The sequence below is a fragment of the Crocodylus porosus genome, unplaced genomic scaffold (assembly GCF_001723895.1).
Source record: "Crocodylus porosus isolate Cpor-Errol unplaced genomic scaffold, CroPor_comp1, whole genome shotgun sequence".
Lineage (NCBI taxonomy): Eukaryota > Metazoa > Chordata > Crocodylia > Crocodylidae > Crocodylus > Crocodylus porosus.
This window is the reverse complement of record NW_017728886.1, coordinates 60,768,599-60,782,349: the sequence shown is the minus strand read 5'-3', so window position 1 is coordinate 60,782,349 and position 13,751 is coordinate 60,768,599. Positions and strand designations below refer to the sequence as shown.

The 13,751-nt window shown below is 39.9% G+C and overlaps 1 protein-coding gene across 2 annotated transcripts in view; it reads left to right on the top strand.

The window, feature by feature from the left end:
• The window catches only part of JAZF1 (JAZF zinc finger 1), a 159,308-nt gene that overhangs the window by 136,268 nt on the left and 9,289 nt on the right, over nucleotides 1-13,751 (top strand). For both annotated transcript variants that reach the window (XM_019535334.1, XM_019535344.1), the window contains exon 3: nucleotides 7,930-8,099. In XM_019535334.1, the coding sequence (XP_019390879.1) occupies nucleotides 7,930-8,099 (170 nt within the window). The remainder of the gene's footprint in view (nucleotides 1-7,929; nucleotides 8,100-13,751) is intronic.

The following is a 13,751-nucleotide window of genomic DNA, read 5'->3' as shown; positions in this document are numbered from 1 at the left end:
AATGTACATACCTTAATTAAAAAATACTTTATTGCTAAAAAATGCGAAGTGAGCAAATGCTGTTGGAAAAATGGCGCTGATAGACTTGCTCGACGCAGGGTTGCCACAAACCTTCAATTTGTAAAAAATGCATATCTGCGAAGCGCAATAAAGCGAAGCGCAATAAAACGAGGTATGCCTGTATATCCAATTAATCTTAAACTGGTTTTGGCCATTTTGAAAGTGGTTTACGCACACTGAACTTCTGTTGTGTTACAGATTTGAACGGGTTTCCAATCACTTACGGAGGTTTATGTGTAATTTCTGTCCCTAGCCCTGATGTCTGTGTGGACTGTTAAATAGGCCCTGATTGATGGCCAAAGTGAAAAAGAGGTGTCAAATTTACTAGCAAATCTTTGTCTAATTTATTTTTTCTCAACTGCTTTTGTATATCTTAAATATGAAAAGTGTATTGAAAACACACATTTTATATTTGAATTCCTGTATCAGTGATTACATCAGGACTCTAAATATTTTAGAGCAGTGGTCACCAACCAGTCGATGGCGATCAACCAGTTCACAGTTGATCTCAGTCTGGGGGGCATGGAGCATCCACGCATGCACGCAATCAGCCCCCCGGTGTGGGTGAGTGGGACAATCCCCCTCTGCACCCCCTACCGCCAGGTGAATGGGGCCTCAGCCAGGCCAGGTAGTTCATCCAGGTGCGTAGGGACGTTCCCGCTGCTGCGTGCACCCCAGCAGAGGCACATGCCCCCACAATCTGTGTGTGGGACAGGCAACTGCCGCTGTGCACTGGGCTTTGGGCCCTGAGCCCTGATGCAGCTGCCCTGGGAGTAGCACAATGCCATGTGCATCCTGGTGCTGTATCCTGTATACAAGTCTGTAACTGCAACTTGATACCGTTTTGAAAACTCTTTAGTAACTTGAATGAGTGATTTCCTTTTTTCAGAAAACAAGGGTCCACCTGACAAGCAGTGATTCCAGCAACCCTTACATGTAGTCTCAGCAAAGGCTCCAGTGATTCAGTGAGCACAATGAGTGAACTAATCTCTAATCCCTATAGGGTGAGACTGAGACATAGTGATGGGGGACAGAGTTTGCACTGTGCATGCTGTTTCTGTTCTCTGGAGAAAGGATTCAGCCTTCATAGCCATCAAGTTTGTTATGTGAGTGTTTAATACACACAGACAAATCCTCCCTGCACTCAAAAGGAAGAAAACTGGGGGTATTTATATGTCATAAAACAACACTTGGCAACAGTCTTATAAAGTATGCTTTATTTTTTTATATTGTGGTTTATGTAGCCCACCTACAGCATGCCTCATGGGACATGCTTAGTGAAAATACTTAAAGCAGACAAATGTATTTAAGTTGACATATTAACATGCTGAAAGACACCTCACAATCCAGTCCCCATCTGAAATGTGCTGTGATGCAAATGAGTGTTCCCTTTAAACCCCTTGAAGCTCCGCAAAATATGACTACATACCAATGGTATCTCCTCCTGATTATACAGCTCTCTACTTTTGTTATCACAGTAGGAGCCATAATTTTCACATACCTGCTGACAAATGTAAGCTAAAAGAAAGAAGGAGCTCTCATGTTCCACCGGTGGCACAAATTATCCCAAGTATGAGCCAGGTTTGTTAGCCTGGGCCCTTATTCACAAGCCTACCTGGGCTCTGCTCTATCAGAATCTGCAGGACAGGGTTCGAGACAAAGGTAGCTTTATACTCCTCAGTTGAGCTGATGGGGGCATGGGAAGGCAGGAGCTGGTTTATAGCTGGGATTGCCAGAGCACAAGTGATAAGGCCATGGTTCTCTCCTGCTCTGCTGTCTTCTATACTGGTCTCTGCCAAGAAAAGGCAGTCTAGAGCTAGCGTCACTGGTTCTCTTCTGCCAGAGTCCTCTGACTGAAAAGCTGTCACCCTAAATTCAGAGAATATTTAACACCCCAGTGCCTCCAACATTGATTGCCTGTACTATACACAGGAGGGAGAGTGTTTGTACTTTGAATGAACTGAAATGCCCTTCAATGTATTCTTAAGTAAGTAATCAATATTGTGTATGGAATTGTGTTCTCCTTGCTGCTGAGTTTGTTTTTTGGGGGAGTGGGGGGATGGGGTATAGTGAGAGAGAGGAAGGATGCATAAAAACTTCAGCAAATCAATAAGCATATATCATATTATTGTTAGACCAAAACTCACATTCCATTAAAAATAGTTCACTAAGTTCTATTTCAAAGAAGCTGTCACAGAATTCGGAAAAATGAGCTGCTTAAAATAAGAAGCATTCTCGTAAAACATTTTTATGAAGCACAAACTGCAAGTCCCACACATGACAGTGTGTGAAACTGAGCTTTTATGAGAGACCATTGAACTGGCATGAACTATCAGTGACACAAATGATGTTGTTCTGAACTGCCGGAGGTTATCATTCTTAAACTACAGTATGTACTGTATATAGATGGGAGAATGTTTGGGGTGGCAGTATTAATGCTCTTACTTTTAGCAACACATTGTTTCTCTCTTGTTAGTACCACCTTTTAGGTTCATGATTTCTCTTCCCAGACATGATACAGTAGTCTAGGTATAAATGGGAACCAGTACGAGTTGGGTAACTACAAATGATGTGCACCTGCTGGAAACTTCTTACTAAGCTTTCATGCAAACAGTTAAGAAGAGAAACTTTGTGACTCGCTTTCTCACGTGGTCATACAGACACACATACATACACAGGCCCACACACACATACATGAATTTACATGCAAAAGGGAGGCCAGTTTTACTAGGGCATAAAGCGCCAATTATTATTATTTTCACTAAAAGGTCCTAATTACTACCAAATAAACTTCACAGAAGTAAATTAAATTCCCTCAGATTTACAGCAGTGGGACTGAAAAGCTGAATCTGATGTGTTGAATCCATGCTGACTTAGTGTCTGTAAAACGATCAATATCTCCCTTGCAAGCAGTGCAAGCTATTGATTATATCCACTGGAGAATAAAGAATTCAAGCAGTTGTTTGGAGCCCAACCCCACTTCCACTGAAGCTAATAGCAAAACTCCGCTTGGATTTAAAAAGAGCAAGAATGGGCCATTAGGATATTGTTGCTTTCTTTTTTTACCAGGCTGTGTGCAGGCACTAATCACAGCTCTTCTTCTCAACCATGTGTTTAATTTCAGCAGACAAACTTTTAGGATGCAGGCTGCTTTTACCTAGTTTTACCCAGATGTACTGTAAGAGTCAGAAATGTAAATAATTGGTTGGCATTCTTCACTCAAATGATTCTGCTTCAGGCAGGGGGTTAGACTAGATGCCCTCTGGAGGTCCCTCCCTTCCAGTCCTACTTCTCCATGAGTCTATAACCTAGTATACTGTTTCTGTGTATAAGAGTAGGTGTTTTTCTATTAATTCAAATTTTACTGGGACATAAACTGCCAATAATTATTAGTTTCACTAAAAGGATGTCTACTGTCACTGAAAAATGGATCGATGAGTGGACTACATACTGACTGCAAAGAGTGACCATTTGTCTGTGTTGTATTCATTCACACATGTGGCTGCACTGAGGCAATTTGGAGCCCTCTTTGCCCTTGAGCCACTTCTTACTTCGGATGGTCCCCCAAGTAGGGTTAGGGTTGCCCCTCTTTTCCTAAGGCAGTGGAATGGAGCCCCGAGAAGTCACAACAAAAGAAAGAGAAATTACTAATTTTTCTGGGCTCTTTTATGTACTTTTTGACTTACCATGCTGCCAATCAGAGAGTACTTGTAGCAGAGTATTGTGGGCAGCACAGGAGAGGTGAATGTTTTGGGAGGGAAACTGGAATGAAAAGAAGGGAAAATACTTTTGTGACCTGGGACTGGGAAAATGTTGTAAGGCAAAAGGCATGTCCTAGGAGACCATATAGGCTCAGTTAGAAGAGAAGCAGATGAATAGGCTGTTACCTATTATCAGTCATTGTAATTGTGCACTGCCTTCATGGGCAAGTCTGGGAGAGAGAAACAATCAACAAAGTTGCCAGCGGGTGCAGCTACATGAGATACTAACTGCGCGGTAGCTGAATACTGTGCAATAGCACATCACAATACCAACAGCGCTAATTCGCTAGTGCACATTATTATTAAGCTACTGTGCAGTAGTGTCACTAAAAAGGCATGCACCAGTGCTTCTGCACAGTAACTCCAGTTATTGCGCATTTATTTAGTATTTGATCATACAAATACTAAATAAATACGTAGTAACCATTGCACAGTAGCGTCTCTTGTAGACGCACCCAGTGTAAACTATGTTAGAGCTCACCATAGCTGTATCTCAGAAATAAAGTATGAAGATTAAACTTGATGCAGTTTAAAGGAGGGGGCCAGTGAAGGACTGGGGAGGGGAGCAGTGTGGCCAGGTAAGGAAGATCATTTTCTTGCTACTTATGGTATTTACACTAAGTTACATAAAAAGACAGTATTTTCACTTTGCTCACACATCGATCTCTCAGTCAGTGTTTCCGCACCCTTCTTTGTATATTTAGGGGAATTTTGGAAAATGCTTCTGTGGTTTTTTTCTGTCCAGACTTTTGAAATCTATTCCTGGCGTTTTCCTTTGAGTACTGGTCTCTGGAGCAGTTAATCAGCTTTCCCATTTAAGCAGCATAAGAAATGGTAAGCCCATTAACACACACCTTCCACTAACAGCTTGGCTCAAGTCTTCTGAGGGACAACGTGCCCCACCTGAACATTCACTTGCTGTGTGCAAAGCAAAATTATAGCACAGCTAAGTGTCTGTGAGCAATTTTTAAAAAGTCCTTTCAAGTCTGAGTCAAAGAAGTGTAGCAACCTGTGGTCTGACTCAGGGCAAATAAATACATGCTCGGTTTTCATTTTTATATATGTGTGTGTGTAATATGCGTATGTTATTCTAAAACACCAACCAAGATCAAACTCAGTATCTTGATCAAAGTGTGCTGCGGTGTGCTTCCCCTTCAGCACACTGCCGGTATGTTGGCAAGCCGCCCAGAAGGAGCAAGCAGCAGCCGGTGGATCAGATTGCAGTTTATACACCTGACGTGGTAACTGAGTGCGATGGAATTCTGGCCGGCGTGGGAAAGACTAACCAAAGCCAGGATCTTGAGACTCAAAGTACTTAATTAAAATACTTCATCTAAGGCCTGTTTGTTATGGCAAAGCCAACCTATATGTTTAAAAAAAAGTCTGTTTTTCATACAATCAGCAAGACTGGCGAGGCTCCTCTTGGGCTGCTGCAATTAGATATTGACAAGTGAGGAAATGAAATTTGGAGGGATGAGGAATCAGTCAAAATACTGACTACATTGATGTTGTTTTTTTAAGGCAACTGAAACAACATAATTATGGAAAGGATAAACTGTAATTGCAGGCAGTATTTTTGAAGCTATAAGTTCTTACATTTCATTTATACCAGAAGCCACCTAAATATTTTTTTAATTAATCATTTAGTGCACCAGGGTTCCATGAGATGAGCATCACAATGGACCAATTTAGAGTAAAATAATATTACCCTTAGAGTATTTCATATTGTTAGAAACATTCTGGAATTTGTATATTATCCAGCAGGTCAATTTGAAATAGTACTTAAGACTTACAAAAATCACCACACCATTAATTTACATTTTTAACAACTTGCCACATCTGCTTATACTTTGTTCTCATTCTCTTTCATTGGTGTACATAACATTCTACATTTCTCCATCAGGCAAATTAATTAAAAGAACATGACCAAGATTTTCTTTTAGGACTTGATCCTGCAAATGTTTATGTTCTTTCTTAAATTGGCTGCTACAAGTAGTCCCACTAACTTCAACAGGATTACATAGCAAAATTATGCACTTGCATAAATTTGCAGGATTGGCAATTTAATATTCCTAGTTCCTGAAGAATTAAAGAATGTCTTGTGGAAAAGGCAGAATTGTAATGATAAAAGCCAAAAACCTTTTTTTTTTTTTTTTTTTAACCCTTCTTCTAATTAATGGATTCTGTGTTAGGGTATTACAGTGCTGTCAACCACTGCAGTATATGAATAAATTTAATATGAAATCAGTAGCAGTACTGAAGTTCCTCACAAACTCTGGCACAACTTCTGTTTGAGGTTAAAAGATCTGTTTGTAGAACAGGTTTCTTTTACTTTATATTTTACTAGCTTCAATCTTTTTTGTGAGGGATCATTAAAAGTTTAAATGTGGAAAAACTGTCAATGTCAAAATCTTTTACATGCTGTCTAATTTTAAAGGCACATAGATTTATTTACTGTATGTTTAGCTGTTTGATTAAAAAAATTGGATGAGTTTAAAAAAAAATAAAGGAGCATCTTAAGGATTTTTTTCCACCCAAATATAACCAGTTGTGATTTTAAGTAATCCAACTATTTAAACAAAGTATAACAAACCTATTTTATATTATCTGTTCCCAAAGTTCAAAAATATTTTTTAGAAGTCAACAATGCTTGCTTTGACTTTCAATTATTCTGTATGGGATAAGAAATCGCAGTCAATAGCGGTGAGTTTTCCAGATGTTTTTGCAGAGTGAGTGAATGTGTATATATGCATCTATATGTGTTAATGGTGGGAAACAATCCATCTCCCCTCATCTGTGCACCACCCTATATGAATGAAAACCACAGGAAAGAAACTAGCAGAGCCTGACATCTGTGAGCTAACTTACAATATCTGATTAAAGCTCAGTATCCCTAAGTACTTACAGCTACCGGCTGACACACATTTTTACTCATGAATAAAGAGTAGATTAAGAGAGAGTGAGAAAAGGAAAAGTGAAAGAAATCCAAGCAGGAAAAATGTCTATCTATAGATGTGTATTAAATTTCACATCAATTAAAAAATGAAGACTCAGTCACTGAAATGTGAGTTTTCTGTCTGCGTTTTCTCCTTGGACTACAAAGCTGTTTACAGACTTTGTACACACAGACAGAGTGAAGGAAACAACTGAAAATAGTGGTATAAAAATTATAAAGGCTCTGTCTTGAACAATGGGAATTATTCCAGTGCTTGGAGCCAAATCATCCTGTCTGCAAGCAGAAAGGACAAAACTGTAAGAGGGCTAGGTAGAGGCAGCAATATAGGAGGGGAAATGCTGTTTCCCCAGCACTACCTCCTGCTGACACCATAGAAGCCCCTACAGACTTCCCCCCGTTTCTATTTTTATTTACTGCATTTATCAGCCAGGGCTTTCCCTTTATTCTTGTACTTACTTTTTATAGCTGAAATCCTGCCTTCCCAATTTCTCTTGTTTCACATTTAACTTCTTCACCAAATTTTATTAATAGTTATTGGAATCTTAACAAAATAAATAAACTCGGCACCAGCTGCTCAAACAGCCACGGTCGCCTATCTGGAATGTATGGTGGTCTGGTCTGGTCAGGGCAGCCACACAATGCAATTTATTCCCACACCTGAGGGAATGAATTTCACAACTATAATTGCTACAATATAATTCTTATTAACGTTGTGCTATAATTCCTATTAATTCCAACAGGCTAGTAAATGCATTAGGACTTGTCAACATATTATTTTACACTGTTTATGATCTGTAGAATTACGCTCTTCAGAATTGTATTGCATCAAGGGAAGCTCTTAAAAATCTGCTTTACGTCAGAGAAAAATGCAAGTTTTCCAAGTTGACTTCGGAGGGAGAGGGGAGGGATCTTTCTCTTTGTGAAGTAGTGAAATTTTGTTTTTAAGCAATCCATAGTTAGACCTCTGCAGCTAATTGTTTATGAAGACATCACTAGTGTCTTTTTTAGCCGTTGAAGGTGCTATATTAATAAAGGAAACTTTATGGAATTAAAAATACCTGTCTTTATAAGTCACTGGGAACCATGTAATAAATATGAATTGCTTTGCAGTGACTTTACCTTAGTCTTGTTTTATCTCGCCACCCTATTTAGGTAGCGAATATGATGAGGAAGAAGTAGACTATGAAGAATCAGACAGTGATGAATCATGGACTACAGAAAGCGCCATCAGCTCTGAAGCTATCCTTAGTTCAATGTGTATGAATGGAGGGGATGAGAAGCCTTTTGCCTGCCCTGTTCCTGGATGTAAAAAAAGATATAAGGTGAGTGTTGACTTGATTTTTTTGGGGACACCAGAGGATAAAACCTGTTAGAGCAATTCTGTATCCTTTGAGAGTTTTTTCATATTAATTTTTACAGCATTTCAGCATTGTTTCATATTAGCTACAAAACCAATGCATATTTTGGTTCTTATCAGTTAAATTGAGAGAGGTTCTAAATACAATTAAAAACTGTTGATTTTATAATCTTAGAACTACGTATTCGTAGAAATTATTGTAAAACTTGCAAGGTGATACCAAAAGAATCATCTGTAAAATGGAATTGCACATATTCTATATAAAACTTATTTATACTAATGCTAGAATGGATCTCTTCTGTAGAAGAACTATTATAGATTTTTTAAACTAAACTGAAAGCTTGCCAGTGATGCATTTACTACTACAGGTGATATGCAGAAGACAATATTTAACTTCTGAGAAGATAAAGACCTCCTCTTGCAATGCTAAGCTTACCTCATAGAAACTTCTATGTATAATAAATTCAGGCTCTGGTTTTGTAAATTAATCTGCATTTCCAAACCTCAATGCAGACCCCCAATGACTTGTCTATATAGCAGTCTGCCCACAGGAACTGACTGTAAGATTTGCATAGCACATGCTCCATGAAACTGCTACTTCCTCCTTTTCTTCCCTCTCTTATATCACAAAGGATATTTATATATATTTGCAGAAGTAAACTCTCTTGAAGCCCTAACCTCCTTTTGCAACATCAGTTGGCATATATGGAGATTTCTCTGACGTCACAAACAAAGGAATATCATTGCACACTACTTATTGCAGCAGCTGATGAATTTTGACATTTTCATTTTAGGCAAAGTCCCTTAGTAATATGAATGATGCTAAGAAGTGAAAATGGGATGTGGGTAGGATTCTCTGTGTCAGCTGCTTTTCAAACATTTGCTTGAAGAACTGGAGAATCTTTTAAAATCTGACAGGCTGAAAGGATCCCCCATCTACAGTTCATTTCTTTAAGAACTGTTGAATATCTTTTAAAGGAACAAAAGGCTGAAAGATGAAAGAAATGAAGGGAGATCAGAAATCATCTGAAGCATATAAATCCTGATGATAGCAAAACTACTGTGCATAAACATGAGTGGTGCCTGAAAATGTGCATCTTACTGATTCCTCAGTTGTTCTGAACTGGCAGAAAAGCCATAGCACAAGTTGCATATTAAGCTATGCAAGGATTAGACACTAGTGGAAGTACTAACTACAAAGCAGAAGCAAAAAAACTAGTGTATTTCCTAGTTAAATGCACAAATCTAGTTTGTGGAGATTAGTCTGAACTGTGTAATTTTTGGTTACAGGAAAAGCAAATAATCTAGGGAGGGAAACATATTTTGGTGTGATCAAGCAGACATGTTTGTATTATGCAAGATGAATCTGTTTTTGTTAAGGAAGGATTGAGATAAAGAGGAAGGGTGAGGAATAAAAGCTCAATGTTTAGCTCAGGAAGCAAACAAGCCATAGTGATTGTTAGGAGTCACTTTTCCCAGAGGGCATCCATGCATTGAGGAAAACGTTTATTTAATGGAAAAAGCTAGGAGGAGAACCCTGTAATTTGCTATATCCTGTCTGTTCTCTGTTTGACTGCCAGCCCCTCTGTCTTTTTATTGCCCAAATAAGCAAGCTGTTCCTGTCTGCTTCTGCTATCTCGCTACCTTCATCTCAAATGCATGAGGACTGTCTAAAAGATGTCTTGCACACAATTAATGTTAGAACAGGCAGACAGGGAACAAATTAATGACCCATAGAGAGGCTGACAAATAGAGAAAGCAGCAAATAAGAAGTACCGTATTTTGTGAAAAATAATACTTACTTCTTGTTTAGTTCAGATGCGTAAAGGCATTTCTGTCTCACCTCATCTCTCCCCTTAGTCGCTTGTTTCCTTCTTTCTCCTCTTGGTCTTATGTGTGTGTATGTTTTATCTTTGTTTCCTTCCCTGAGTTTTGCCTTCATCTTCCTTCCTCTGTTTAACTCCTACTCAGAAGAATTATTTGTTGAGCTTGCCACAGTATCCTGTGGTCAAAGGAGCATGCGCTGGGATTTTTTGGTGGGCTCTGAGTAATCACACAGAAGGCTGTAAAACAGTAGTAGCTACAAACAAGAACACTGACACTCACATACAGTTCTTACCAGGGCCACATAACAGCTGAAGGGGGTAGGGAAGACAGTGTATCTTTCTTTTGCCCAGCATTTATGTGATCTTTGTTTTATAAAAATACATTATTTGCTGCAGTATTATTATTGCAGTAGTTTTATTTGTTATGCTCAGGACCCAGTCAGGGAAAACACTCCCTTTGGCTTGGCATTGTACAGGACTCTGGCGCAGTGTCTGCCTTAGGGTAGTTAATGTCATTAAGCAATTAAGTAGAAGAGGTGCAAAAATAGATGTAACAAATACTCAGAAGTTGGTAGATGGAAGCTCTAGTAAGAAAACATCTTTACACAGGCCAGATAACTATCAAGTCCTTACTGGCCTGTATGTCTGTTCAATCACACTTAAAACATCCCCAAGATATAATTCCCTCCCCAGAAGTAATGCCCAATTTTCCCTGTTACCAAAGATTATATAGTTCAGGCTACTGTTATCAGTTGGCAGTTTTCTAAACGCACCCCAATAGAAGTGAATCATAAACATGTTGCTCTTTTGCAGTTTTTCTTTTTTTTTTTTTTTTTGAAGACGTAAAATTGTCTACCAATACACTGAAGTATTATTGAAGCCTCTGATTTCTATTCTCTGGCATAACCTTTTTTTTTAAGTACAATATCCAAAAGGCTTTCTAAAATAGAAGCCTACATTTATTAACAGGATTTTAAGCCTGTTGTTAGTGTAATTTCTAAAATGGCTAAGATATTTAGAAGAACACTGATTGCTAGATACTCTGGATATAATTCTGCATTTAAAATCCATCTCCATTATTAGTATTATTTTTAGGTATATGTACTAGGGGCCAGAGAACATGCAACAGAGATTTTTGGTGAGCTATAGATGAAACTTCTGTATTTATATGTATTTGAAATTTTTTATTAGATTGTTAGCAGCCATCTCAATTCAGACACTGATGTTTCGGTAACATGGTGGCTACCTCTGGATAGGGAAATTATAACAATATATTTTATGCAGAGGAACTTATATGGAAAGTTGTTAAAAAGCAAATTAAACATTTCAACTATATTTTATATATGTAATAGATAAATTCTGTTATTCTAAAACTATGCGTCTGTCTCAGGCTCTTTGATTCACAGTCTACATAATGACAATGTAGAACTGGCAATTAAAGTTCCTTATGTGTTGCCTGGTAACACAGTCCCTAAAAATCCAGTAACTCAACAGTTAAAGGAACATCCATGTCCAGGCCAACCTCAATTTTTTACTATTCAAATGTCATAGTAAAGCAGATGCACTGACTTATGAGCACAACAGGCTCCTTTCACTTCCAACGTACAACCTCTCCATGCACACAGTGAGTTCTTTTCAACAATCTCTCACTTGTCTCCTTAAAAATAACAGTTTCACCAGTGTACACGACATGATCATATCATTCCAGAGTGGGAATTCACTGTGTATTGTTAGGAACCCGTGAGTGTACCTGTTTTATTTCAGTAGAAAAGCCTGCATATTGAGGGTTGGTCTAAATTTTAATCATTGGCTTAAATGAGTTTTGGGGACCTATTAATGGCTAAAGTTGGTCAAATACATTTCAAGAGGCAAGAGTTTTTGTAGTTGATATCTTTTATTGGCTTAGGGCCTTGTTACACATGAACTGCTTAAATGTTTATTGGTGTTAGTGCTAACTTGAGTTTCAAGAAGTCACACTTTCAGGCCAGCAGGGGCCTGGAGGACTAAAGGGTAAGAATTCTCCTCCCTGCCTCCCATTTCAGGCTCCCCGCCCCTCCCCCCCAGGGTTCCCTCTGCTCTCCAGCTCCCATCCTGCCCCCCACCCCCCAGCCTTGTGGCTGCCCATGCTCTCTGTCTCAGGGGAGCAGGCAGGGAAGAGAGCAGCAGCTCTGGTGGTTGTAGGCAGGTTAGCCCTTCCATGCCTGTTTGCCTGGGACAGACAGCATGGGCAGCCACAAATGGGCAGGGGGGCAGTGAGTGGGGATCTGGGGAGGGTGGGGTAGAGGCAGTGGGCCCAATCCGGGCCAGTGGGGGGAGATGGGTGAGTGGGGGTGTTTACACTAATGTGTAGCCTAGAATGGCTACATGTTAGTGTAACACGAGGTTAGTAACACTATCAGAGATGAACCAAGTCTGGAGTGGTATAACTTTTAAGTTGCCTAGAGTGCTTAAAAGTAGTTTCAGGTGATAATGTGTGGACAATCCAGGTGTAAAGACCTCCAGGAGCCACTTAATATTAACATATAACAAGGCCCTTAGACAAGCTTTTGAATGCACTGCATTCTTTTTCATGTCTGAGGAAAAAGCAGGCTCAGCAAAGATGAAAAACAGTCTGCCAATTTTTCCATGCAGTTAGGCCAATAAAAGGTATCATCCACAAAAATCCTTGCCTCTGACATATTTCCTGGACCAGCATGGCTACAGCAGCACCCCAGCACTATTAGATACATTTTCTTATAGTGAAAGTTTCAATTTTATACACATAACTTTTATGCTCTATGAAAAAAAATGTATTAATGAACAGCAGCAAGGGGGAAGCAGAAGGGAACTTGAGAAGGGAAGTAAAGTGTTATGATCCTGCAGTAAATAGGCTTCAGACAGGATGGCAACTGTAGTGGCTGCAGGGACTATCAGGGTAGAGAAAGCAGCATGAGTTTGCAGTAGAAGTCAGCACAGTGCAAAGGGTGATGTGGGGCCTTGGGCAAAGAGAATAAGGTTGGAGCAGCAGGGTGGTTAGAATGTGGCTGTGTGGAATGGGAGACCTTGAAGGTCACAGAGACATCATGTAGCATGAGACTGAGGGGAAACAAGGGGCCACGGAGGTGAGATGTGGACTGGCCAGGACAGATGGAGATCAAACCCATAGTTTAGCTATGTCCCCTGTGCCAATGAAATCTGTAATTGAATTTGTTTGGGACCATTTCTAATAGGGCTGTGCGAAGCTTTGATTGCTGATTCAATTCATTAGATGCAGGGGTAGCAGTGGACATAGTCTTCCTGGACTTACGGAAGGCATTCGACACTGTCTCTCACCCCATTCTCATTAAGAAACTGGGGGACTATGGTATCAACGCCCACACAGTCAATTGGGTCGTCAACTGGCTGGAGGGCTGTACCCAGAGGGTGGTAGTGGATGAGTCCTTCTCAACCTGGAAGGACGTGGGCAGTGGGGTTCTGCAGGGCTCGGTTCAACATCTTCATCAGTGATTTGGATGAGGGGGTAAAAAGCACCCTGTTCAAATTGGCTGATGACACTAAGATGTGGGGGGATGATGGCACACTAGAAGGAAGCATCAGGCTACAATCAGACCTACACAGGCTACAAAGGTAGCGGATGTGAATAAGATGGGATTCAACACAGGCAACTGCGAGGTGATACACCTGGGGAGGAACTACTGGCACCATGCCTACAGGTTGGGGAACTCCCCTCTTGTCAGCATGGGGGTGGGAAAGGATCTTGGAGTCATAATTGACTCCAAGATGAACATGGGCCGGCAGTGTGGGGAGGCAGT